The sequence below is a fragment of the Molothrus ater genome, chromosome 17, assembly GCF_012460135.2.
Source record: "Molothrus ater isolate BHLD 08-10-18 breed brown headed cowbird chromosome 17, BPBGC_Mater_1.1, whole genome shotgun sequence".
Lineage (NCBI taxonomy): Eukaryota > Metazoa > Chordata > Aves > Passeriformes > Icteridae > Molothrus > Molothrus ater.
The window spans coordinates 11,822,189-11,849,224 of NC_050494.2; the positions used below are offsets into that span (position 1 = coordinate 11,822,189).

The window sequence follows — 27,036 nt, forward strand, 5'->3', positions numbered from 1 at the left end:
TGATTAAAAGAATTTGGTGACTCATCAGTATCTACAACATTCTAAAATATATTATTTATGAGATACATAAAACAGACTGCGCAGAACATTTTTTTCATTTAAGTGAGAGAAACTGCTCCTTAGCCATGGGGTAATAAGATACTTCCCAGCTACTGGGAGGAGAAAGGGGAGAATGGACCTTGCAGTAGCAATCACTGTCATACAAGAGAACAAGGCTGTTCTTCCAAATGTTTGACACACAGGATGGAAAAACCTCTTTCTCTGTGGGAGGTTACACAGAAAGATAAACCAGGTTTATTCCCACCAGGTACAAGAGTGTATTTTCAACACATGCAAACAATATGCAGAAATGCCCTCCAAATTTACTACCTGGAAATCAGATAACCACACCAATGTACCTACAGCATAATGATATTTACTGGCACCTCCTCCTTCACTTCTGTGCAGGAATTAAGAGAGACCTTTCAGGAGTTTAGACTTATAGAACAAAATACAACCCTCAGCACATGCTGTGTGTTCCAAACACATTTATGAAATGTTTAACTGATGTATTTTAGTAGGTCATTAACAGTTGGTGTTGGCAGCAAGAGGCTACATTTCTCTAAAAATATTGATGCAAACCTAGTCATAAACATTTTTATGAGTAAGTTTTTTATAAAGCACTGCACTGACATGAGCCAGTCAATCCTTTCCTAAGGGGCAGATTAGGTATTAAAGTACATCCAAGGTGTGGCATCGTATCAGTTTACCTTTGTGGCAGTTAAACTTACACAATTAGAGAAAATTCTACATCAGCTTCATCATTTGAAACCAGAGGCTTCTGACAGTGCTGAATTCTACCAAGTGATTCCGAGGGAAGAAATCCCAGTGGACAACTTACAGCCTGAGCTGTGTATCTACATATTCAGGCACTAGAGGGGAAAAAAATAAAATAACCATTTTCACACTACATGGTAATTATGAAATCCACAAGCTACAAAGGTAGTGCAAGTGTTCTGTCTTGAGCATTGTGCTTCAGGAATATTTCAAATATTTGTCTGACCTAGCTCTGCATTTATCCTTTCTGAATTAGCAATCAATTAAAAAAGAGAGGGGAGAGAAGAAGTATCTGGGTGATTATTTCACCGTAGGCAATCAACATTCATATCCAGCATTAATATTCAGGAAATGCCCCAAGTCTCAATCATTAATGATTAAGTATCACCACACCCTGGAATATTTTACTACATATCTGTATTGACATCATGAGATCCAAACTTCAAACGAAATTGCTCGCCATTTTAAGGATCTTCTTGGAATTCAGGAACAGCCACTAAATCTACAGAACTCCTGTGCCAAGGCAACAAACAACTGAATTAAAAAAGCTGTAGTCTCACTTCCAACACACTTCAGCAGTCTGAGGAAACTTTAGGATGTTTTAAATAGAAACAATCATCTTCTGGAAGACAGAATTTAGAGAACTTAAACCTTAGACTGACTTCTCCTATTTAATAAGAAATGATGCTTTATGTTTTAAAATTTCACCTCACAGTATCATCCATCTGCAACACAACTTGCCAGCTGCACTCCTGAGCTTACACAGCCCAGCTCTTGGGAACATCCAGCGCATGGAAATGGCTCTGGGAATCAGGAAGACCCAACAGGGCACAGGAGCTGTGTGTTCCAATGAAGCAGACATGGCCATGTTTAAATAATTATCACCTTTTGCAGTGCTGTTACTTCTAAATACACTGATGAAAAATCTGAAGTCACGTGTTTACGTTCATTTTGCAAAAAGGATGTTTATTTTTGTGACAAAGATGTTCTCCCAAAGTAATAGGGTGTCCTATTTTGCTGATAGATGGATAAAAAGAGAAAAGCAACAAGCAAACTGTATTATCAAATTAGATGACATATTTGCTTGAAAACTTAAAGTTTAGGGCACTGAGGCCATACTCAGTATCACTGCATATACAGCCACTTACAAAGGGTTAATGTACAACATGCAGCAGTTAATTGTCATAGATAACTATAGTTAGAGTTCAATAAATTGGCAGAAGGATTACAGTGCAGTTTTATTACTACCTCCAACACTTTTACTGATGTGCTTATTACATTTTTTATAGCGTGCTGCTCTTGAGCAACCAGTTTATAATATTTACCCTTTTAAAACTAGATATACAGAGAATACACATATATATATACATAAAAGGCCAACTAAGTTTACATGGCAATACTGGTGCAGCAACTAACACATCACACATACACACACACAAATATATATACACATACACATATAGTAATTACCCACATCTTGCATGGACAAACCTACTTACAAGCCTAGAGGCAAGAGGCAGCTGCCAAAATCCATGTATTTTATGCATTACAAAAAAAGCATGAACTAGGACTGGTCTTCTCTTAGAAGATGAGGATAAAAATACCACCACTACAAACAGTTTTTGTATATGCATCACACACAGACTATTTTTCTATCTCTAAATTACCTCTATTAGCTGCAGATTGTCAAAAGAAATTTTAGTCCAACACAAATAACCCTTAGAAGCTGAACGTGGTAAAAATACTATGTAACACTGGGATGTTTTTTCATTTGTGTTTTAACCATTTCATTCGTATTTAACCACTTGCAAGAACAGTTCTTTTGTACACCTTCCATAATTCAATTTATCCTTAAACCCAGAATGATCCAGGATTGCTTCTAGTCCTCATTAAAAGCAACAACTTAAATTCACTGCAACTGCAAGTGGAGAATAATTCACCACCCCTCACACAGAGCAAAATGCAGCTCCTCTCAGGCAGGCATCCCTTTGGGTCTGTGATTCAGATGAACACACAGACTCATTCCAAATGTCTATGTTCTGTTAGCAGCAGCTCCAAGCACCACTGTACCCATAAAACACCTTCCCCTCTGTGGCAGCAGGAGGGCAGGAAGACACCGTGCAAGGATTTGCACACTGAGCCTCATTCTTTTGTGTTTAGCACACAGCAAGCACCTCCTGAATAACCCCCTGCCTCATGTTGTTAATTTTATCCTGAATGGTGGAGATGCAGTGTGTAAGCACAGGCTGAGCACAAAGCAGGTGAAAACGTGAGCAGAAAGCCCCACTGGAGCCCGTCCAAGACGAGACGTGCGTGCACAGCCAGGGAGGGTGGAACTCACAACACATCCCACTGCCTGTGCAAACGGACACATCCCCGTTTCTGACACACTGGCAGCACATCCCTGCTTTACTACCCTCTCCGAAATGGAATAAGCATCTTCCCAAGACCACCATCTTCAGGAAAAAAAGGAGGGGAAGGAAAGGATGAACTGTGAGTGGGGCTCCCAGTCCTTCAGACCAGAACTTGTAGGACAGCCCAGTTCTCTGGTGTCTCTTCCCAACACACAACTTGGTAATTCCAGGCAGACTGTGACAGGGAAAGTGATTGCTCACAGTGTCAGAACCTGCTGAAAAACCCCCCACATTCAAATTAAAACTGCTTTTTAGGAGTTAGTGAAAGTATTTAAAATTACCTTTTCATATAGACAGTCATTGGCAATGGTGTCCAAAATAAAAAAGAATACAAATTATGGCCATCTTAACTCAGATACTTTCTAACTTAAGTGTATCCTCAATAATGTTGCTTTGGTCAGTCTACATGAATCACAAAGTTTTCCTTTTGAATAACCTAAAACCAGAATCATTTTCCCAAATCAGCTTTAGCTTCTATTATGATCTCCTGTGAGATGACTGTTTGCTTCTCAGGTCACATTTTGCACAGGAGACAGAATATAAAAATAAGTTCTATTTATTGCTTTATAAGCATTACAGCACTACCAAGTAATGAAGGACCTACACACAATCTTTCATATTTCTAGTTTGGAAGACCTTGCAGGTGATAAATATTTTAACAAAACCCAAAACACTGCAGGTGCATCTGCATGAAATAAATAGAGTGCTGGCTATATATCAGCAAACACACAAAGAAAAGCCTTCCCAAACCCTCCAGATAATCTGCAGTCCAACTAGAAACATGGGAACTCAGTACAGGTTAGAGAAAGCAATATATACACTCAACTCCTTCACTCTTGGGATTAAATCCTGCCCTCTGCTCTAGGAAGCATAAACATAATTGTGCATCACTCACTGAAAGGAAAGAAATAGTCTTTATTTAATAATCTTACGATTGCTTGATTAGTGCTTGGAAAATAAAAAGCACTACTTAAGTGCTAAATATTATTAGCTTTTTCAGAACATCAGCTCCAAACTTGCCACTCCCCACTTCCTTCCCTCGTAACTCTCTTCATTCATGTCATCAGAAGGCATCTCATTTTCAGCAACAACTACTCACTTTTTTTTTTTAATGCTGCTGGATGTGCAGAACTACTGTTGAGGTTGCTTGGCAACTAGTGAGACATATCAGAGGGAGAGATAAGGTCCAGAATGAATGTAATTGAAGAGAACTATATTTGGTTTCATTAGGAGATACTAACGTGCTCAAACTATCCTGATTTGAGTTACCCACACTAAGGTGAAATTTTGCTGTTTCTGTCAAAGCACAGAGATCCATAATCACAGAGTAATTCTGCTGTTTCTGTCAAAGCACAGAGATCCATAATCACTAAACCCAGCCAGCCACATAGATGTCTCCCTCTACAGAACAGATTCAGAACCAGAGCTTGACCTGGGCTAGCAGTTTGGAACAGCATGGAATAGGTATTTGGTAAGTAAACACAGATATTTGATAATTTGTATTTTGAAGAATTTTAGGCCAGAGAGGATAGTTGAATACTTCATTTTGCCTTTCAGTGGATCCCAAGCCACTGTGTTTCTCCATGTGTTTCAGTGTTGAGATGAAATTTCAAATCAAACAATTCTTTCTGAAGGTCACAATTTGAAATGAGGTAAGACTGAGCACCCAGGACTCCTGCAAGGACACAGAACTGCTTACAAATGTCTGCTCTGATGATCCAAGGAGGCCAGGAAAGCCTCGTGCAGGAGAAGGTGGGAACAAGCCTAGCAGGTCCTAATGAAAGAGTTTCTTCTCTCAAGCTCTTCAACTGACTTTATCTGCAACACTTGAGTAAGAATGAACCAATCTGGCCCAAAAGAGGATCTTCTGACATCACCTCAGACTCTTCCCAATCTTTGATGCTTCAGGAGGAAGTGAAAACAGTGACAACAGAACAAGCAGCAAAATTATCTTCAGGGAAAAAACCAAAACCAAAAGTCAGCCCCCACACTTCCCCACCTCTCTGATGCCCGTGGGCTGAAAGGTTTCAAGGCTTCAAACACCAACACAGAATTGCAAATACATAATAATGTTCAGGGTAGGAGAAGGAAGGATTTGCAGCACGTGCATCAGACTCCGTGCTCCCCAGGGCCACAGTGGGCACCCTGAGCACACACACCTGCACCAGCAAAGATGAATCTTCAGGTGGATTCAAATAGGGTTTAAAAATAAACCCCAACCTTCCTAAGATTGCTTAAACGGAGCTTCCTCTTTCCCAACAATTATTCCAAATAAAGTATCTGAGATGCTAAGGAAGTCAGTCTCCTGCCTGCCCACATTTTCAGGCACTTTGCTCACACAGCACCACCTCTACATGGCCATGAAATCACATCTGGACACCACCCCCCTTCTGGACCTGGGACAACTCCTGTGCCTTCCTTTCAATTTTAACTCCTTCCCAATAATTCCACATCCTTCAAGAAGTGAAGGCACCAGCATGGGATATACTATTTTAATAACACTCTTATCAGATTTGGAAGTTCCCTTTATCACTTATGTTTCACTTTCCCTTATTTTAGTCATCCAAGCCTGCATTTGTCTTTTTGCCACAAAAACATCCCAAACCATACTAAGGTAATTTAACTAATTGACTTTTGAGTCCTTTTCCAGTTTTACAGATACAATCTAAACTCTGACTCCTGCGGGACTCTCTCACGTTCAACTGCATTAAAACAAATTCCTGAAGTACAACTTATCAGATCACCCCTCCCAGTAATAATTATAAATAAGTTATATAAATTGGTGTTTCACATAGTTTCTCACAGGATATCCTCTGGGATTTTTCTTCATTGTTTATTGAAAATACCCATATTCTATTTCCATAACAATATCAGAGAATCACACAGAGATGATCCCAATATTTGCTCTTCTAACAGACACCAAACTTCCTTTTCTGTTTGCAGCATTATCCAGGATGGAAACATACTATCTCTGGGTAAGGAATAATACATATGGAATATTTCTACTTCCTCTATCTAACTATGTATAACTTTACCTTCTGCATTCAGTTAAAAAAAAAATCTGTGTCCAAACAGTATTATTAAAAATTAAGTGGGAAAAAAAATCCTGTTTTCTTATTCTCTGAAATTATTGTCAGAATGGAACCTATGAACTTCAGTTAAGAAAACAGAGGCTTAGGCTGAGAAAAAAAATACATTTAAAAAATTTATTCAGCATGAATAAAACTGTGAGGAAAAAGTCAGACATTATGCTGCCTACACGATTTCAAAGTGTTTTTTCCAGCTCCCTATGATTACACAGAATACAGAAATGTTTTACTAAACTCAATCTTTTCACTCATTTCATGCCCCTTATTTTACAGTGTCAAAGAGATACTTAGGTAACAGAACGTTCCCAAGTTCTTTGGTGATAAACATAAGGAAAGTAAACATTTGATTGCATAAGATACAATTACATAAGGTGAAGACTGTCCAATTATGTGAAAGCAAAACACAGAGGCAGCACGGAGCATCCCAAGTTCCCAAGAGTTAGGGGAAATTAAGAGTGACACAGTTCCAGTTGAAAAAACTAACAGGCAAAATAGTTACATTTCAGGTTTTCAAGTGCCCTATGTGTAAATTACAGAGCATATTTTTATCTACTATGTTCAGCATAAGCAGAATGTGTTCCTATGAGTAACTACTTCGAAACAACATTAATCATTTTGACATAGCAAAATTAAAAGGTTGCATCCAATTTCCAGGCATCTATTTTAGTGTACATCAAAACCCAGAACTGAAAATCCAGTAGCTTCCCACAACACAGAAATTTAATAACAAAAAACCCCCACACAACCCCATTAAAGCAAATCTTCCAGAAAGTTGTGTAACAAGCTTGCTGCAAAGACATTGAGAAAAAGTACTAGGAAACTTAATTTTTTACTGACACCGAGCTCTGCAACTGTGTGGTCAAATATTTGGAAGTGTAAAAGTGCTGGTCTGCCTGCCCTGCACATGGGCTTGGGGTTTGTGTGGCAGGGTGGGACTGAGTGGTCCCAGCTTTCCTGAAAACTCCAAGTGCTTTAACTGAGCCCTTTCCCTTTCTGTTTTCTCTCATTTAAAGGAAAAATGATTTTCCTAGGCTTTGCATTGTGCTTATAGTTTTTTCCCATGAATAATGCAGTGCTGTGATTACACTCTAATTTCAGAAGATATTCAATAAAATCATTTCAGTACATGGCTATGTCCTTAGGATTACTATATTTAAAAATTATTTTAGAAAGTTGTTACAACTCTAAGTTTTCATATTTATCTTAAATAGTCTTAACCTGCTAAAAACAGCAAAAAAATACACAAAGCTGTGCCAGTCACTATAGTGTAATTAAATTAAAATTCAAGAAACCAACTAGCTGAATTTTTCCATAGTAATGCCACATTAAACCAAATTTACCTAGCCTATTTTAATTTAAATTATCAGAGTTAAAACAGGCATTACACATAGTTCCCTGAGCTTAATGTGTTAAGTGTCCCACTAAACATTTTTATCTATATTAAAACAAACAAAACAAAAAGAAAACCAAAAATGAAGCAAGGCATTGAAGCAAGGCATTCTTTCTTACTACAAACTTAAGGAAGAAATTTACTTCACAAACACCCATTTCCTTGCAACATTTTCTAATTAATATGAACAGTTATATTGCATAGATAATTGTACCGTCAAAACAGAAAAAAAATGTCTTAACTTGAAGGAACCCAAAGTGTTTGTACGCATGCAGACCTGCAGAGAAGAAGGGAGTGTTTAAATCCCAGTGAGGAAGGAGGCGGCTCTGAAGGTGCCACTCAAGGCTAAATGCAGCATCCCCTGGGAGCGCCCAGCCTGCAGAAGGAAGCCCTGCACACCTCTGCCTGCTCCATTAGCTCACCCGCCACTCCTGGGAGGCTGCAAGGGTGCACTTGGGAGAGATAATTATTTTCTAGTGCCTTAACTAAGAAGAGAAGTGAACACAATGACTTATTGAATAGCCCTGTGGAGAATACAGCCAGCAACAGGTAGCTCAGAGAGAAGGTCACAAGCTTTCCTGCACTTCTCTAACAGCAACACCTTGAAATAAAACATCTCACTGAGATATTCCACTACTACATTTTTCAAAATGTGGATGCTTCTGCCTCTCAGCTGTCAAAAACACCCCTCAATGCACTGCTGTTTCTAAGCAGGCTCAGCTGTAGACAAGTAATTCTAATTAAATGCATGCTTACATTAGAGTACAGTTGTAGAAATAACTATTAAAAGCTGATGCAGCTACACTTGCACTGTATCCTAAATGCTTGGATTTACTATTAACTCAAGGTTCAACTGTTAAAATGTAAGGCATGCTATTTTTAACATCAAGATTCAAGTCAGACTAAAAAAAAAAAACCCTCATCAGTGGAAATTCCTTCCTTTCAACTTGAGAGCTCTGAATGACCAAGATGAGCAATTTCTGTATCTCAGCTCTTCATCAGAGATGGGACCTGGGCAACCCTAATACACAAACTCATATCTAAAAATAAAGATAGAGATAACTTTGCCTGCTGGATTATACTTCAAAGCCTTAGCTCTGCTTGCCTTGATCTGAGACACTGGGGAAGGATGTTCACAAAACTGGAACGAGAGCAGTGTTTGCACTTTTCAGAAAAATGCCTCGAAACGCCCCAAACCTGCTCCCCCAGCCCAAGAGAACAACACAGGAGCTCACAACCTAAAAACAGGAACAAGAAATCCCACTCATATCTAGATTGCTAGAAGGAGCAGGGAAAGGCACAGCTTTTATTAATAATACATTTTATCTTATGGGACAAAATCACAAGGTTTTAACATAATGAAATTGAAAAAAAAAATTTCCCAGCTGGAATGACTGGCAAGAGATAAAATGTAGCTACAGCATGAAGTAAGGGGAATCTTCGGGGTTTGCAATAATGTGAACAAATAGTTTTAATATCAAAAAGGTAACTGCAATAAGTTTAAGATGATAAGGAGCACTCTGTTCATATATAAACTAATTCAAGTTAGTGGAAAAATTAGTAAAAACTTTTTTTTTTTTTTTGAAAAATCAGAGTACTGCCCAATCTGTCCATTCAAAATATATAGAAAGTAAGAAATTCCATGAGATACTACAGAAGAAAATTCTTCATGTAGTGCTGATTCTGTAGCACTGGCTAGAGAAAAGGTAATCACTCTGCACCATCTAATTAAGAAAAGCTGGAGAAAACCTGAAAAACTCAGGGGAATTTTTCAGAAAGGACATGGAAGTGTGGAATAGAGACATACATTTAATATTCTCCACAGAGAGCTATACTTTTGAAGTTATCTGAAGTTTTTTTGCAGTATTTAATACAGTTTGTGATTTATGAAATAACAAGTTAAATAGAACATGATACATTGGTTTATACTACTAGATGTTTGCTTTAGATAAGAAAATGGAGAAAAATACACCACTTCTACTTTAACTCATGAACATGGAAACTAAAAATATTTTTTAAAAAATCTGGAGTGAACTGAGGAAGACTTTCTTAGCTGTTTTTTCTAAGCCTCATTCTATCTCAGATTCTGCTGTGCAACCAAAGTTGAAAAAGCGTTATTGCTGCAAAATGAATTTCCAGAAATTAAAATGAGAGGCTGAGCAGGAGACCAAAATTAGCACTCCAGTGAGGAAATGCAGGAAGAATTCATGTACATCTACACCAGCCACAACACATTCTGACTTTGTCCAGGTAGCAAAAATAAAACCAGAAAAAGGAAGATAAAGGGTGGGCTGATGCAGGAATATTTAGGGATCAGTGTTGCATCAGGGAGAAAAATGAGGAGTGGAGGAAACAGGAGACAACACTCAGAAAGCCACAGGTCCCAAAGAGGAGCTGCAGATGCTGCAGGGGAGAAAGGATTTGGGAGACAGAACAAGTTCCAGAACCCAGACTTCCCTCACTCCGCTACCCACTGAACGGTTTATTTTCTGTTTGGGAAAATAAAAGGAAACTTGCACATTTGTTTGATTTTACCAAAACTAATGAGTAAAATCCCACATCCACCATCAAAAGTCAAAACCCTCACAGACCCATTCTGTTTTCCACAGAGTTAAGCCCTAAGCTCTCTTCTGTCTCTCTCTTTTGCTTCTCAGATTACATCACTCGTGCTTATTCCGCTATTCATAGTTATTGCTCTCCAAGCTCTCTACAACTATAAAGCTTTCTCCTGGGTTGATAGCTGCATACTTAAAAAGCTTTTGTGAAATTTAAACCTCAAAACAAATAGAACTACTGCCATATTTTTGGCCAGTCCCTTTACATGCCAAATCATGTCTGCAACATATGCAAACTTAGCTTGAGGGATGAGTTTACTACTGGGTTTTTTTGTTGTTGGGTTTCTTTTTCAGAAAACTGAAATATTTAACTGAAAGCACAAATGTCAAGTTGCAAGCCAGGAAAAGTAATTCAGAAGATAGAGAGCTCTCAACATGTAACAACATAAAATTGGTAGTTTAAATACTGCTTTGCTAGGAGAATTCAGCATTTCCCAACCAGTAAATGCAGATAAGATACACATTCTGCTCTGAGCAATACCATGTTTCCCATGAAAATAAAGAAATTATGTTCAATTCACCATTTCCTTCTTTTACCTACCTGAAAACAAAGCACAATGTAAAAATGAAAGTCAATGCTTTCTTTGAACACTGCGCTGTCATCTCTCCACTGATGGTTAACCTGAGCCTATCACGAGCATCTAAAAGCAGATAAAACTAGCCGGCTTTTTAAACTTTTAGATTCCTTCATGCACTACTTTTCTGTAATATTTTAGAAACCTAAATATCATGATTTTTCACTCTGAAAAAAAATTCACTTCACTTGCACGTGGAAATATTTTAACGGGTGATTTCAGAAAGCCTCTGAGCAAGGTGAAGGAGTTATTCCAGTGACCATTAGAATTTTCAGTACATTAACAATCCTTGCCAAACGAGGCCCAGTGTAGGTATTATAAACAAGCAAAATTTTCTGAAAACTCATTTTACAGCATTTAAAAATCACATTTGAGTAGCAGATCTAAATTGCAAAGCATTTGCACAAGTTCTTAATGGACAATGTCTCATATCTTCAGGCAATATCCCATAAGAAACTTGAATAAAAACCTAACCCAGACTTGGAAGGTTTTTTTCCTTTTTTGTTATATGTAAAAAATATTAATGCTGCTTCACTGAGTTCACTTTTACTCTGTCATAGAAAAGAATTTTCATCCTTGTAAAAATAAAAGTATTTTCTAAGGAAAGATAATTTCAAGCACACAAAAACTCTCTTAAACATGCTAACAATTAAGAAACTGCTTGGTTGCATAGGTGGTTTAACATCACCAGGTATTACCTCCCACTTCTTTCAAGCTGAAGAAAGTTAAATATAACTTGTATAAACATTTTGCATAAACTTTTACAAACTATAAGCAGTAGTCAGTTATTTTTCATAGTATTTATTAGCTGTTGGGATATCTTTGTCTCTTCATCTGCACAGCTGTGTCAGCTCTCAGGACAAGACCTAAAACTGAGTGAAACACAAATCCTGCTTCCCTCTTTGACCACACCCCAACTTCATGTTCTGCAGCCCAGATTTTGACCTGACGCCATAAGCAGTTGTTCAGATGGAATTGAAGAGACACATACACACACATTTTCCAGCACCTCACTGGTGTCCTCGAGCAGGAGCTGAGGAAAAAACCCACAAGTTTGTGCCTCAAAGCTGCAGAAGCCTCTTGACAGACACTGTGATGCAAAGAAAGGAAGAAATGGGGCGAGGGGAATCACACACCCCATGTCTCCCCCACTCCAATTTTCCATTTTACTCCAAAACACCATGAAAAAGTTACTTTTGTTGCCAGTCAAGTAAAACACAATAAAGTCTGTTTGTTTCTTGGCAAGGAACTGAAGTGACCATTCTGAAAACATGGGATTGGTACACAAATGTAAAGGAACTATAAAAACACAGCAATCACAATTGTGTACACAAGCTAAGATTAGCCATTAGGAGGGAATTCATTATTTTGGAAGAACTTAGTTATAAATATTATACTTTCCCCCCGCTCACAGCATTAGCTTCTCTTCCATAAAATGACATGGCTAAAAAGACAAAAGTCAGAAAAAACCCCACAGTATCAGACAACTGAAAAGTTACTGAACCAGAAGTTGTTTCACTTACAAGAGAGACTGACACTGACTAAAGTGATTAGATAATATTATTTACTGCTTTATGTGACATAATGGTGGTAATGGATGTATTAAGAGAAGATTAGAAACCAGCAATGCCTACTTTTCTTTACTCACAAACTCCTAAGTCTTGGTGAGAAAAGAGAAAACGTCTGAAATCTTTAGGAGGGCGACTTGGATTTCTTAGCTTTCTCACTGAGAGAAAATAATTTTAAAAGTACAAGAGAAATGCAAATATATTTGTCATTTAAGTCTTGAAAACAAAGCTATTCAGCTCTGCTTATGCCATCAACACTATCAGATTTAATAAATACACAAACTCCTATTCAGCACTTCAACATACTAGTTCAAGGAAGTGTCAACATTTTACATCATTTGGGAAACTGAGGCTGAAAAGTATTACCTGAAATTTCCTGTAACCTCAAGACTTCCTGAATCTTAAACACTATCCAAACTTAATAATCACAAAGGCATATTCCCCTTATTTGTCAATCTTTGTAGTGGATTTCGTAAGTCACATTTCAACCATTTATTTCTATTTAAATATTTCTGCTTGTCCCAGTTTTTCCCATGACACTTCAAAATTGTCTCTTGCCTGTGCCAATTATTCCCCGCTTTCTAAAATTGTGCATGACAATGACCCTCTCCTTAGAGTCTGTCAGCCAAAGCCACAGTGATCACAGAGGGGAAAGATGACTTAAAGAAATCAGAAGTAAGTGAAAGGCCACGTGTTTTAGAAGCAAAGAGCCCCAGTCTCTAGACAGCACAGAAAGCAGCTGTTTTTCTTCTCCTCTTCAACCTGAGCTACACATTTAATTCTTCCAAGTATATTCCTTAACTCCTCCTATCCTCCCTTTCCCATTTTTCAACCTCAGAAAGATTGTCATCTCAACTTCTGCACAGTCAAAAAGAGAAGGTTTTGGCTCCACCTTATCAGTGGATGCTCACAAAATACTGTTTGCAGATACCTACTCCTCTGGAACTGCCTCATGAAAAGACAGTTGAAGTGTTGAGGAGGGAGGGAAGGAAAGGAAGGGAAGTCGCAGGCTTCCTGCTATTAAAAGCCAAATTTAAACCCTTTCTACATCAAAAGGGCCTCTGTTGTTGGCAGTAATGCAAAGAGTAGAAACTTTGGTTGATACGGCTTCTGTATTACGCTTAGAAGGCGGCTCCTGCATGGAACCAGGAACACTGGAAAAATCCTGTGGGGAGGCCACACTCCCATTTTTCATGGAATTGCTGCAGGAAGATGTCAGATGATAGCACAGCCACCTGAAGCCATTCTGCAAGAGCTGAAAGTAGGCTAAGTCCTTCCAGAAAAACTGCATGCAGAAAAACCTGTGCTGTAGAACATGCCTTGCTTCTCCAATACTCTACTCCCCTTCCCAATGCCACAGCAAGCTTACATCCCACACACCACCTTCACTACAGCAACAGAAAAAAATATATTTCTGTCTCTAATTCATCTAAGGATTATAAAAGGAACATTGAAAAAAAATAGTCTTTACTGTAGTTAACTTGCCTACAACTTTAACTACCATCACATTAATCTTAGCTTTAGCTATTCAACACATTAATTACCTGGAGCACTTGATTCCACACAGTTCCTCAAATAATTAATTAGCTAAAGGGATTGAGAATTGGAGTCCCAGAGGAAATTCTAGTTTCATAGAACTACACAGATTTCACCTTGCAAAATGCTACAACAATTCACCTAAAGGCACAAGACAACTTCCACTATTTAGGGGCAGATTCCTAAAACCAAACCAAATAAAATCCCTTCACATTCACTGAAGTAGGCCAGCACTTTTAGCACTGGATATCCTGCTTAGTCACCAGAAAGAAAAGTAACACTAAATAAAAACTTTTGATTCCTTTGTTCACAGCATTAGAGATTTTTCCTAACAGGTAACCTCTCTCCGCTTCAACCAAACCAAGGCAAACAATTCTAAGACAGGACTTTAAACTGGATTTCTTTCAAAGCACAAGAATAAGCTGTACCAACAGAAATAATTCAAATCTAGTTATGTACAAGTACACTACAATTAAAGAAAACTTATCATCTCAGCATATTACTATTTTCACTATTATCATCTGCAGCATATTACTATTTTCACCACCTCTCCCCTGCTATTCATCACATCAGCTGTGGTTTATGTGTGTTTTATGCAAACATGTTTATGTTCCAGAGCAACTGATCAGGACACGATGAGAAGTAATGCTTTGCTCTTCCTACCCTTCCAAAAAAACCTCCGTGCTATTTCTCTCATTAGCTGAATCCCACATCATCTTTCCACAAGGTAAGCAGGGCAGAAGGGGAATGAATCAGGCAAAAAGGGTAATGGAAAGCGAGACAACACAGAGAGCAGTTAGTTATTTGGAAGAAAATGCAAGTTATTTAAGGACAGATGTGTAACTTGCAAGAATTTCAAAACACTGAAAAACAGCCTTTTCCCTGCTGTAAAGTGCATGTTATGATCTACTGATTATTTTTGGCAGCAGAACCCTAAAAACGATGTGTTTTAACTTACTCCCTGTACACTTCAAATATACCACACTTCTGCACTGGATTTTTATGCAGCTCAGTGTTCCAACAGGTATCACCCACATCAGCCAAAGGACAAGCACAAGGGACAGAATGCCATGGGGGGACAGCCCTGGTGCCACCCCGCGTGGCCGGGCTGTGCCCCGTGACTGGAGCAGCTGTGCTGGCACAGCCCTGCCCCGTAACTCAAATCCCCTGCTCTGAGCAGGCAGAAGGCAGCAGAGCCTCCTGAGGCCAAATTTGCCATGTTGTCCTGGGTTCCAGCTGCAGGCTCAGCTCTGCCCAAAGCTCCAATGCAAAGGGAGGCACTGGAGGAAGCCCCTGCTGCTGCAGATCCCGGTGTGTCCCAGTCCTCACCAGTTCTGCACAGGTCTCTGGGCTCCCAGTCCCACACAGATTTGGGTGTGCAGCTTGCAGGGTTGGGGTTACCTGCCCACATCATACACCATCCATTACACAGCACTGTTACCCTTTAGGAGAATTCACGTGCTTAAAAACTTAGAAAAACCCTGTTGCTCAAATGGATTGACACTTTCAAAGGTACCAGGGGATCCACTTCCACTTTCATTTTATGAACTTTTTACTCAGCACCCCATATTGATACCTACTCAACCAAGTCAACTCATGCAAGTCTTTTAAGTCACACAAGCCTTTTAAAGAGGTCTCTGCAGCAGCCCAAACGACAGAGACAGCTCAGCAATAACAGGATGCAGCACTAGGCACTCATGAAAAAGTTATTTTGGAAATAGAAAATATTCCTTATTAAGAGGAGCTAAAAACATGTAGCACATAATGTGTTTCTTATGAATCAGTCTGAACTTTCATCCAAAAGACTGTGTACCTTATCTGAGCTATCACTTGCTGATTAGGAAGAAGTACTGTCCAGACTCCTTGGCTAAACTTTCAGCTCAGATATTCTTATTAAAGAATTAACTACTGGAAGACTAATAAAAGCTTAGCCTTCCCAAAAATGGAGGATTCACAAAATAGACGATACCACTAAAAGCTAAAGGGTAGCAGTACAAAACTGTTATGTTTGAAAACAAGCATGACAAAATCAATAATACCATCTAAAAAAAAAAATAAGCCCAGAAAATAAGCTTTGAAATTTCAACACTTTGATTCAATTAGTATTAATTTAACAGCTTTTGGTATACACACACACACACAACTGCAAGCCTAAATTAACATGCAGAAGAATCTCTTCCTACTCTCTAGCAAAGTTAGTCAAAAAGTTAGCAAACTAAAATCTTTCTCAGACAAACAAGAAGATATTAATTTTCCCTATCTTAAAGCCATTTGCCTCTTCAAAACTGCCAAATAACAGACATTAGAAGTAAAAAATTTTAAGAAAGATAATTTAACACAAACATCTGGGCAAGCAAACACAACAAAATCCCCAAAATTCAGAGTACGACTTCATTCTGTGAGGACACAGAAAATAAAGCCTTACTTGCTCCAAATAAAGAAAATTGTGCTCATTTTGTACACTGATACAAGGCACGTTTACAGCAATATGAACCAATGTGCTATAGCTGAGGTAAATCAGTGTCAGCCATGTTGTGAAAGAAACTGTAATTAACAAACCCACAAAATTCAAAACTTAATCAAATCAGCTCTGCCTTGATATAAATTAATTTTATACTGCTGGATCTTACTTATGATTGGTGCCTGACTTCTTCAGGTTAATGTCTATTAATCTCATCTAAAAATACACATCCAAATTCTAGAGAGAGTGAAACAGCAGCAGGAGGAAAAATACACGAGATATAAACCAGGAGCACTGACTGCAGCACACAGGAGGAAGGTACAGTGTAAAGTGAAAAAGCAAATGCACTTACTCAGCATTAAATCCATTCACGTGCAGGATCCTCATCTGCTTGACTATTGTGCTTTTACCGGATTCACCAGCACCTAGAAAATGAAAGTAAGTCAATTTCAGAAGGAAGCATAAGTGATTAAGGCACACACTAGAATTTTTTTCTTCGGGCTAAAATCGAGAAAGTTGGGTTTCTCAGTGTAAGAGTGAAAAGTGAAAGAAATAATTGCCACTGGAAACTTCAGTTGTAGCTAAAAATAAATGCCCAGCTCAAGTCATGTGTCAGATCTGAATCTTGGATCATTTCACTGTCCATTTTTCCAGTGTCAATGCTAAAAGCGGACTGCAATATTTGGAAAGAAAATGGACAACTTCAACATTTTACAGAGAAGACGACGGGGAACATCACAACCTGGCTGCCTTGTCACTACTATCTGACAGAGGGAAAGGCTGACTGAAGTCCCTATTAAACCAAAGAAATTCTGTTATATCCTTAAAGAATTTTAAGTTTGACTGGGTGATGATGAACTGCAGCCAAACTCCGTAACTTAAATCACAAGGAATAAAATATGTAGATACTCACATTTGAAAAAGGAAGGCATCCCTTTAAGCCTCCACCCACAAAGCTACAAAAAACCTCCTCTTATTTGTGTCTTGTAAGCAGCCTCCCACCCTCCCTACATGTTCCAAAACCAACCCTACGCACGAGGAGAGGCAGAGACCACCTTTTGTGGCTGCTGCTCCAAAGGGCTCCCCCGCAGCTCCCCCCTGCTCCCCTCCCGTACCTGCAGCACAAAAACCCCACTCCACTTTACTCCAGTTTCCATAAGTGGATGGATGCTATTTCTGCTGTGCTGCTCGGATGCCAGAGCACAGGGCAGCCCATCTGCCTATAGTACCCATTTTTCCACGCACGCTGAACAACTCCAACAGCAGCATTTAATTGAGCTGCTCCACGCTGCCAGATCGGCAGCTTTCTATATAAAGCAAACATATTTTTGCAGGAGTAGTATCGTAACGTGGCAAAATTTAGAAAGATTCCCCTTAGCATCTCCTGGCTACTGGTTTATTCCCCTCCCCAGCCTGTGTCTCACCCACAGGAACTGTATGTCTGTGGCAGAACGGGCAGGGAGGTACAGTTTGTATTTATAGGATGTCAGGCCTCTCTGCTAGCACACACTGACAGCACAAGCCTCCATTTTGAGCCTCATGTTCAAAACTGTATTTTAGCAGTTACATTTCAAGGTTCATTTTCTCACAAATGCCTTCCCCCTCTGCTTTCTACCTTCCTTTCCTTCTCCCTCATGAATTCCCAAAAGTCCTCTTCTGCTCTCCATAAAACCTGGTTGCATGTTTTGCCACTTTAATCCCAGAGCCTTACTCCTTTTCCCTCTCCTTGCTCACTGCTGTTCTGAAAGCATTTAGAGAGCAGTTTTTATCTACAACTCTTTATGCACACGCTACTTCTTCACTAAGCTGCTATTTTATACCATACACCCTCTGTCTGATCAGGCAGACTGCACCATGCAGTAAACACAGGTGGCTAAACCAATCAAGAATTAGTATCTTGGGATAAAATAGACTGGATCATCTTCACAACTAAGAATTATTCACGAAGGCAGTATCTGCTATAGTCATATGTCCATTTAAAAATTAATAACAACTAAATTTCAGCTGTAACACTAAATCACATTTTATATTTATAAGCATTGGGAGCCAAAATCTTTAGTTCACTTGGTCCAAGAAGGAGGCTGGACAGTTGTTGCATTTGCTATAAACACATTCGGTTTGATATTGACACACCTGGGTTCTCTGGATCGGATACAACACCAGTGAACCAAAATGTATTACATGTACATTTCTCCATAAGTCTAGCTCTATATTTGGCTGCTTGTTAAGGCTATATTCTCAACAACAATTACACACACTCGTTTAACTTCACCACCAAGGAGAGTTCCATTAATTTCAGTGAGACTGCTCGTGGCAGCGGGGCAAGCACGTGTACAGCGATGGGGCCTACGAGCAGCAGCATAAACCCACTAGAATATTCAGCAGCTCCTCTTTGTTGTTATTTGAATATGATTTGAAAAGATTAAGAACACTTTCCAAGTGCCTGGCTTCTTATTTCATGTGTCTTATAGAGGAAACATAACATAATAATAGGGAGGTGAGCTTCTATATTTTTGACCAGTGAGTTACAGACTATCCACAATTCATGGCAGAAACTGTAACAGCTGAACTATCACTTCAAACATACTCACAGATGACTTTTCTGCCATCGCTAAACACACGCAAATTTTTATTTGCAAGTATCTAAACTATTTTTCAGCCACCAAAACTAAAGAAAACAGAAAGAAAACCCAGGCAAGCCCATCATGTTTCTGTTTGCTGAAATTTTGCCTCTTACGAAAGCAACTCGTCTGATGACAAATAGTTTCTATGTATCTACGTAATGTTCAGCCTGAAATCTGGAAGTCCAAGACATTTCCCAAGAGCTGAAGTCCAAATTATCCTGTTAAAAGATTTCTGCTGAAGCCCTGGCAGGCTCCTCAGTGCTGCAGGTGCTGCTGTAGTCCCAGTCACTCTCCATTTATATTAAGTCTCTCTCTTCAAATGAGTATTTGAAAGATTTTACTGGTGATAGTACGCTTCCAAATTCACCACCTTCAAAAATTCTTTTTTTCTTTTTTTCCCCTCCTTCCATTAGGGCTTTTCCCCCCAAAACTGAGTCAGCTCGGCGAGGCCTAGCCTGTGCTCCACGCTTCAGTCCTGCAGAACGTGCACAGGCAGTCCCTCGGCGTGACCAAAACAACCCACGGCTCGTAACTGCATCCGATCCTAAAACACTACTTCAGAATACTCTGAAATATCGAGCCTGACAAACATTTGCTTGCCCTCTCCGATATCGATATTTGGACCCTTCCGTTCCCCGAAAGCCACAGCCCACATTTGTAAACGTCTCTCCTGAAAAACACGAGCAGGTAACCCAGCGGAGCCGCTGGAGCAGCACCTGGAGCCCGGCTCTGCCAGCGCTCCAAGGCGCGGTACCTCAATTCCTGGTGCGCCAGCGGAGGGTGCCGAGCCCGCCGGGCGGGCCGTGCCCGCCGGCCCTGCGCTGCTCCGCGGCCCCAACGCGGCCGCGCTTCCCTCCGGGACCGACATCCTCCCTCCGTTTCCCCCAAACGATTCCCCGACTTCCTCCCTTCCTCTTCCTCCTCTCCCCGGCCTGGCCGCACGTCCCTCGGCACCCCGGCCCCGGCGCGGGGAGCGGTGTCCGGCCCTCCCGCGCCGGCCGCGCCGCTCGCCCGCGGCCGCTGTCACTGCCCTGCCCTGTTTATCTGCCCGGCTCCCCGCGGGCCCCTCGCCGCGGCATCCCCGGCCCCCTCCCCACGCCCGCCCGAGGCCCACTGCCGCCCCGGCGGCGGGCGCTGCCCCGCGGGCGGAGAGCGGCCCCACGCCGCCGCTCCGTACCTGCCCCGGCCCCTCCCGCGGCGCCCCGGGCGCTGCCCGAGCCCTCCCCGCCGCTCCCCCGCACCGCGCCGGTCCCCGCGGCGGCCCCGGCCCCGCCGCCCCGGGCGCTGCTATAGCGGATCCCCGCGGCCCCGGGTGGGCCCTGCGGCTCCGTGCCCCCCCCCCCCCCCCCCCCGGCCCCACCTCTCTTCCCCGGCCTCGCCGTGCCCGGGCTGGGGCCGCTGCCCCGGCGGGGAGGGGACGGCCCGCGACCCCTTACCCAGCAGGAGGAGCCGGTGCGTGGCCCTATAGACCTGCTTGTCCTTCTGCAGCTGCTTCTCGATCTTCTTGTTGGCCTCCCGCTGCGCCTTCTCCTCGTTGCGCTGATCCTCCGTCTTGCTGTTCCCTAAACAGCCCATCTTGGGGAGGGGAAGGCAGGGACGCGGGCGAGGGGACGGGAGGCGGCCGGGGCTGCCGGGGGGAGGGAGGGAGGGAGGGAGGCACTCCCGGGCTCCCTTCTTCTTCCTCCTCCTCCTCCTCCTCCTCCCCCCCTACTCGCTGCTGTGGCGGCCGCTGCCCAGAGCCAGAGACATGGAGAGCGCCGAGCCCGAAGCCAGCCGAGGGGGGGCCGATAGCGATGACTTTGCTGCCGCTCCGCCGGGCCTCCTCCCCGGCAGCTGCAGCTGCCTCTCCTCCCCCGCCCCCCGCCGATCCCCTCGGCGCACCTTTCCCGGGGGGTGCGGAGCGATCCGCGGGGATCTCCGCGCCCCGGCCGGGCCGCCGGCTCCTCTAGAGGCAGCAGAAATGCCCCCCCCCGCGCCGCACGCACAGGAACAAATCCAGCTTCAGTGCCACCCCCAAAAAATAATAATCCTCTTTAGATCCAAAGGCACGGGCTCCAGGCGCGGAAACCTCCCCAAATCCTCGGCGGGGAGGATCGGGAAACGTCTCTTCCTCGCCTCTCCCCCCGCGCCGCGGGGGTCACGCAGCCCCGGTCCCTTCCTTCGCCGGCCGCCGCAGCTCCTCGCCCTCCGGCCGCCGCGGGTCCTTCCTCCCGCACTGGGGCGGGGGGGTCCAAGCCAAACCCCCCCTTTTTTTTTTCCTCCCCTCTCCTTGCTGCTGCTCTTTTCACATGCGCTTTCCAGGCGGCTCAATCCTCTCGGCGAGAAGAAAATACAAAATATAATGTGTGTAAAAAAAAAAAAAAAAAAAAGACAAAAAAAAAAAAAAAAGAGGCAAGCCCGTTTGCTCTGTGCCACGAACAGAACCTGTCCCCTCACGGGCGGATTTTTCCCCGTCTTATTTTTCCTGCTCTCTCCCGCATTTTTTTTTCCTCCTTTTTTTTTTTTTTTTCCTCCCCCCCCCCTTTTTTTTTTTTTTTTTTTTTTCCCTTCCCCTATTGAGCGGCTCCGCGGCGGCGGAGCGCGGGGTGGGGCGAGCGGGCCCACACTGCACGCTGGGAGCGAGCGGGGCCGCTCACATGATGCCCGCGTCACCCCGCGCCGCCGCCGGCGCCCTCTTCGAACCGGCCCCGCCGCCGCTCGGGGGCCGCCCCGCAGCCGCCCCGGTGCCTCCGTCCCGGGGCACCGCCCGACCCCCGCCCCGCGGGACGGAGGCGCCCGGAGCTGCGCTTGCACAGTTCGCAGAGTCTGAGTAAATTTTTGTAAGGGAGTCGCGCCCCGCGACTCCTTGTGTTACGCTTGGAAATAATTAGTGTGGGAGTTGTGGTGCTGAAGGGTTTGTGTCTGGTTTTTTGGGTGGGTGCTCGCTTGCACCCCGCGATTCGCTGGGGTCCATCCCTGCCTGTCCATCTCTGCGGGCTGAAGGTACCAGGGAATGCTCTGCACCAACAGAATACCGCTGGATGCACACACTTGCTTCTACCCTGTCTAGCTCCATTTTCTTCTCTAAAATATGTTTCGAAAAACCTCATTGCAAAAATTACACAACTTATCAGTTACAGCTGGAAAACAAAGCTTGGTGCTTTGCTCGTTGTATAACCCAGATCCCTAAAATACAGAGGTAGTTTTTCTCCATGCACACACCCCCACACATGAGTTAGTGAAATGTCCTTTACTATACAAATATTATTTACCCTTATTTGCAAAATTCGATTATCTACCACATTGTTCCCACGAACACACCTTCTTCCATAATCCAGTTACTATATTTAGAAACACCTACAGTAAAATAATTATGTGAATAGAGCAAACAACTAGGAGGTCACAGCTAATGTCATCAAATACATCTGTTGAGCTGCCCTTGCTGAATGAGGGGGAGACCTCAGGAGAAACAGGGAACATCACAGTCACTATTTTTAAATGCACTGGAGAGACTCTTACTGGGGTCTCTAGGTGTTATTTTTGGCTAAGAGCAGTTTTAAAAGATCTTAGAGAAACTTGGCTCAGCAATGCCCAGATTCATCTGAAGCAAATATGGCAATAATTCCTTGTATCTTTTATAGGTTATTTATTTGTATAGTTTTCATGTAATACACAAAATATATTTTAACTGTGGAGTTTACAAGGCATAAAGGACTCAGAAAAGCAGAATTTGGACCGAAAATTAAAGAACCTCATACTTTTTTTATGGTTATGAAGAGACTGCAGAAGTGCCAGTACATGCCACCTCGGGGCAAAATCTGCCCCAGCCTCCAGGCTTTGCCTCCCTCCGGGTCCCAGCTGTGGGGAAGGGAACCCATCTCAAGCTCCAAACATGAAGAAATACACAAACAAGATAGAAGTTATTGTTGGAAATATACAAAAGGCTAAAATGTCAGTGAATGGTGTCTGTACAGAGAAATGGGATGGGTAAATATGCCAAAGCATCCATGGAAGGGTTCACGGCTGCGTGGATGCTGTTGTCCAGCAGTGCACACCCATCCCTTCCCAAACAGAAACCAGGACAGGCTCTGCGAGGTTAAACTCCCCCAGGAATCATTGCCCTCCTGCTGTAGGTACCTTGTGCCTCTGTCTTTAGGCTGAGCAGAGCATGAGGTAGCTGAAAAAGAAAAACACACTCAGCTAATTCACAAAGCTCCTCCCAGTTACTTACAACAGAATTAAGAATTAGCTCCTTGTATTACAAGTGTTACTAAAGTGTGAAAGTGTCAAAAGCTACATGAAACAAAAAGAAAACTCCCACACTGTGTAACCTATCAGCAATTACAGATTGTTTTTGTCTTCCTGAAATCTGACAGGACTCAGGACATCAGGCACCACATGCACTTCACAAACCCAGTGAACTGCCAGGAGTTTTTTCAGAGCTGTCCTGATTAGGAGCCCATCGTTTGAAGAGTGAGCATACCAACACATCAACTGTTCTCACTCTTTTTTATTTGTTTAGATAACATAAGGCTGCTAATGTGTTTTTAGAATAAATTGTGTTTCTTATTGGAACTAGTTCCATTAGCTTCCATCTTGTAAAAATCCATGAACTTGCGTTTCACGAGACTCCTGCCATCAGAAGGGTAAGTGCAGGCACAATCTGACCCCTGACTCACCATAAAATTAAATCTCACTTCTGAAGAACCTGCAGCCTTGGGAACAAATAATGCAAAGATAAAACACCTATATGTATGGGCATAGTGCCTCTGTGATAAAAGTCTATTTGAAGCTTGAAAATAGGGTGTTAAAGGACACTGCTGCACGTTAAATGAAAATGTTTTCCAAAAAGGTAAAGTAACAAGAACGTGGAAATGGCTGTAAAAGGACATCAGAAGACTTATGGCTATTGACTCAATCCTGCACTATTTAAATTAAAGGGAAATACAAGGTTACACACAGAAGACTGTGAGCATTGCACACTTACAGATTAAATTCAGATTCACTGACATTCCTTCTGTGCTTGAATAGAACACTTTGAGTAGAACAGAGGCTGTTGGTTTTTATTTTGAACTAAATGAAACGCAAAGATTATGATGTACCAGCACACATCTCAGGGCAAGGATTTCACAAAAAGAACAGGGGGGTTGGCAGCATGAAACAATATTCTGCTGGTTTCACTTCTCAAATCAGAAAAGATCTCACAAGGAGAGGTAGCAGGACAATTAAAAGCAGTAATATTTCAGTGGAATATTTGGGAGAAAGGGAGGGTATATGAAAGTTGCTTGTATCTATAATCCATTACAGTCAACTTGATCACTTTAGTTAACAGATTTTTAGTCCTATTGACCTAATTTCTTTTACAACTTAATGAAAATCATCAGGTCTCTTAATTATGTTAATTTTTTTGAAAGAGGAATTTCATTGCAATTATTTTCTCCACTTTCCCTCCACAGCTTTTGCCCCAAAATATACTCTCTGATGCCTAAAACTAAAGAAGGATTTGTAACAATATCCTCATCCTGTAAATAAACCTGAACTTTACTCAGTTGAGCAGTCCTATCAAAGTGCATAACTTACTTTACTCTTCCCAGCTAGGACAACTATATTAGCTTGATTTAAAAATGGATTAAAAGATTTAGATATCAAGTAGAAGCAGACTATCAGTAGCAGTTGGAGAGAGAACTTGTTGAAAAGTTCACATCTTTTATGCTTCCCCCACCCTATACACATGAACTTCTGTCCTCTGAAGGTTTACATGTAATACCTGCTGATATAATCACTCAAGAGGACCTCAAGAAAAATACTATATTTTTCCTATTTTAATATATTTACTTTACATCTGCCAGACTGTTACATGTATTTCAATGCATTTTCCTTGTGGTAGTCTCCCTTCTTGTGCATGAGGATATTCACAATTGTACAAGTAAAAGACAAATAAATATTGCTGTAAAATTCACAAACATTGGCTGGAAATGTAGATGCAAGACTTGGTTTTGAAGAAACTATTGCCTTAACAGAGTAGATCCTGAGCCTGTTGAAAAAAGGCTTTTCAGCCACGTATTTCATGTTATTCTGTTCTTTTATCTTTTTAACTAAATGGATAAAACTTTCTGCTTACAGTTCTGATGTTGCATCAGTTTTATTCAAAATTGACCAGAGTCAGGTTCTGAATTCATTCAAGTTACTCTTTGTATTTAAAGCTGATTATGAGACCCAGATCAGACGCCCATCTTACCCCACAGCTTCCTCCCAAACCCTCCAGGTGACAAACACCCTTATTTCCTGCTGCAAATAATTCACATTTGCTAGTGAGCTGAAGGCACTGAGCACTTGGGTGCCTCCAGTGAAGAAGAAAGGGTTAACTGATTTTCAGATGGGACAGTTGTGCAGCTCCTTATGGGCTCTCGCTGTCCACAGTGAATGTGGCCTCGTCAACTTTTGGCTGTGAACTGTGGGGGTGGAGCTGTGACCAAGCCAAAGAGCTGGTTTGGAAGAGAAGACACAGAGGACATCTCGCTCCAGCATCCCTTAGCGACTGGGCTGAAATGGCACTGCAGCCCCTGAGGAGGCTGTCAGCCTTCCTGGCCTCTGGAATACTCTGTGCTCCAGTTCCTAGCACGGCTCAGGAGACACAGCACAAGGGACAACGTTTGTAGCTCAACAAGTAAAAGTGACAGTGCTGATCTAATTGTACAGTTTCCTTTGTTTCTGTTTGTAGGAAATAGCATCTTTTCAGCAAGTCTTTTCCATGGAAGGACACAGAGCTCAATTAACCTGGGGGACACTTGAAAGAAATGGTTCTTACAGCAACACCTGAATTTTTGTTAAGGAGCCCACATTGCCCCATGCTTCATTTTGCTGTCCTACAAATCCAAAGTGCCGTGGCTGAGAAGTTGGAACTGACCTTCCTCTTTTAAAAGCAGGGATTAACTGAGGAACAGATTGACTCTTTCAGTTAAAGGACATTTTTAATAGCACACACTGTATATTTTTGTGTATGGGTACCTCTCTGACTTGAAGTTAGTTAAATTTAGGGTCTCCATCCTGGGCTGGTAGTTGAGTATCAAACCTATGAACCTCAATGTAATAAATCCCCAATAAACTTAATATTTTAGTTACAGATAAGGATTAATTAAGGTTCTGATTTAGGCTTAGATCAGTGGGGTTTTTTTCATCTAAGAAAAACTGCCATGGCTTCTTGCAGTGAGTCAGGTCTGCTGCTCATGTTTTCCTTAGATGGAGCCATCCTCCACGAGCTATCGAGCTATCGTCCTGAAAATCCTTTGGACTCTGGGAAGAACAAAACGTGGTGATAAAAAGGGAGACGGTTTCAAAGTCTCCAAATTACCCTTTGACCTGCTGAACAAGGAACCCTTGAGTAATCTCAAGCCGGTTTAAAGGAGAAACAAACAAATTAAAGCCAAACAATAATCTAAAAAGGAAAACCAAAGCAAACAGATTGGAATTGGAGCAAGAATTCAATGTGGGGTTTTTCTTTTCATCTGTTTCCTTTGTGAGGGCCAGAACAAAAATCACTTTAAAAAGCATTCAGAGGTAAACAAGGTAGGAAATTACTAATCAAACTCTGGGAGGGCCAAGCAGGATCATCATGTGAAGGGACAAGTTTGTCTGTCAGATGGGAAGGAGTGAAATGAGCATTGTCAGGGAGGAATTAATGCACCACTAATGTATTCAATAAAGAACAAACACAAAACACTTAACTACAGATACTCCAAAACAAACAGAATGAAAAGGAGATACTTCCCTCTCTGGCAAAGAAGAAGAATTTTTCCATACAGAAATTCTAAACTTGAGAGGGATTTTTGTTTTGTTTTTAAATAAAAACAAGCCCAAAGTCTAGTAATAGAATTAACCAAGATCTTCCTTTAAATCAAAGGAAAAAAAAAAAAACCTTGCCTCCCTCCTTTCACTTCGAGGCTTTCCCTCAGAAACATGAAAAAGAGAC

At 41.8% G+C, this 27,036-nt stretch overlaps 1 protein-coding gene across 2 annotated transcripts in view; it reads right to left on the reverse strand.

Annotated features, from left to right (window-relative positions):
• Positions 1-27,036, reverse strand: part of GNAS (GNAS complex locus) — a 133,550-nt gene that overhangs the window by 65,819 nt on the left and 40,695 nt on the right. Inside the window, exons 1-2 of one of the 2 annotated variants that reach the window (XM_036395468.2) lie at positions 20,525-21,423; positions 16,817-16,889 (exon numbers count right to left, since the gene is read on the reverse strand). In XM_036395468.2, coding sequence (XP_036251361.1) covers positions 16,817-16,889; positions 20,525-20,663 — 212 coding nt within the window. In that variant the 5' untranslated portion in view covers positions 20,664-21,423. Of the gene's footprint in view, positions 1-16,816; positions 16,890-20,524; positions 21,424-27,036 lie in introns of those variants that run through there. The other variant, XM_036395467.2, reaches the window with a different exon arrangement.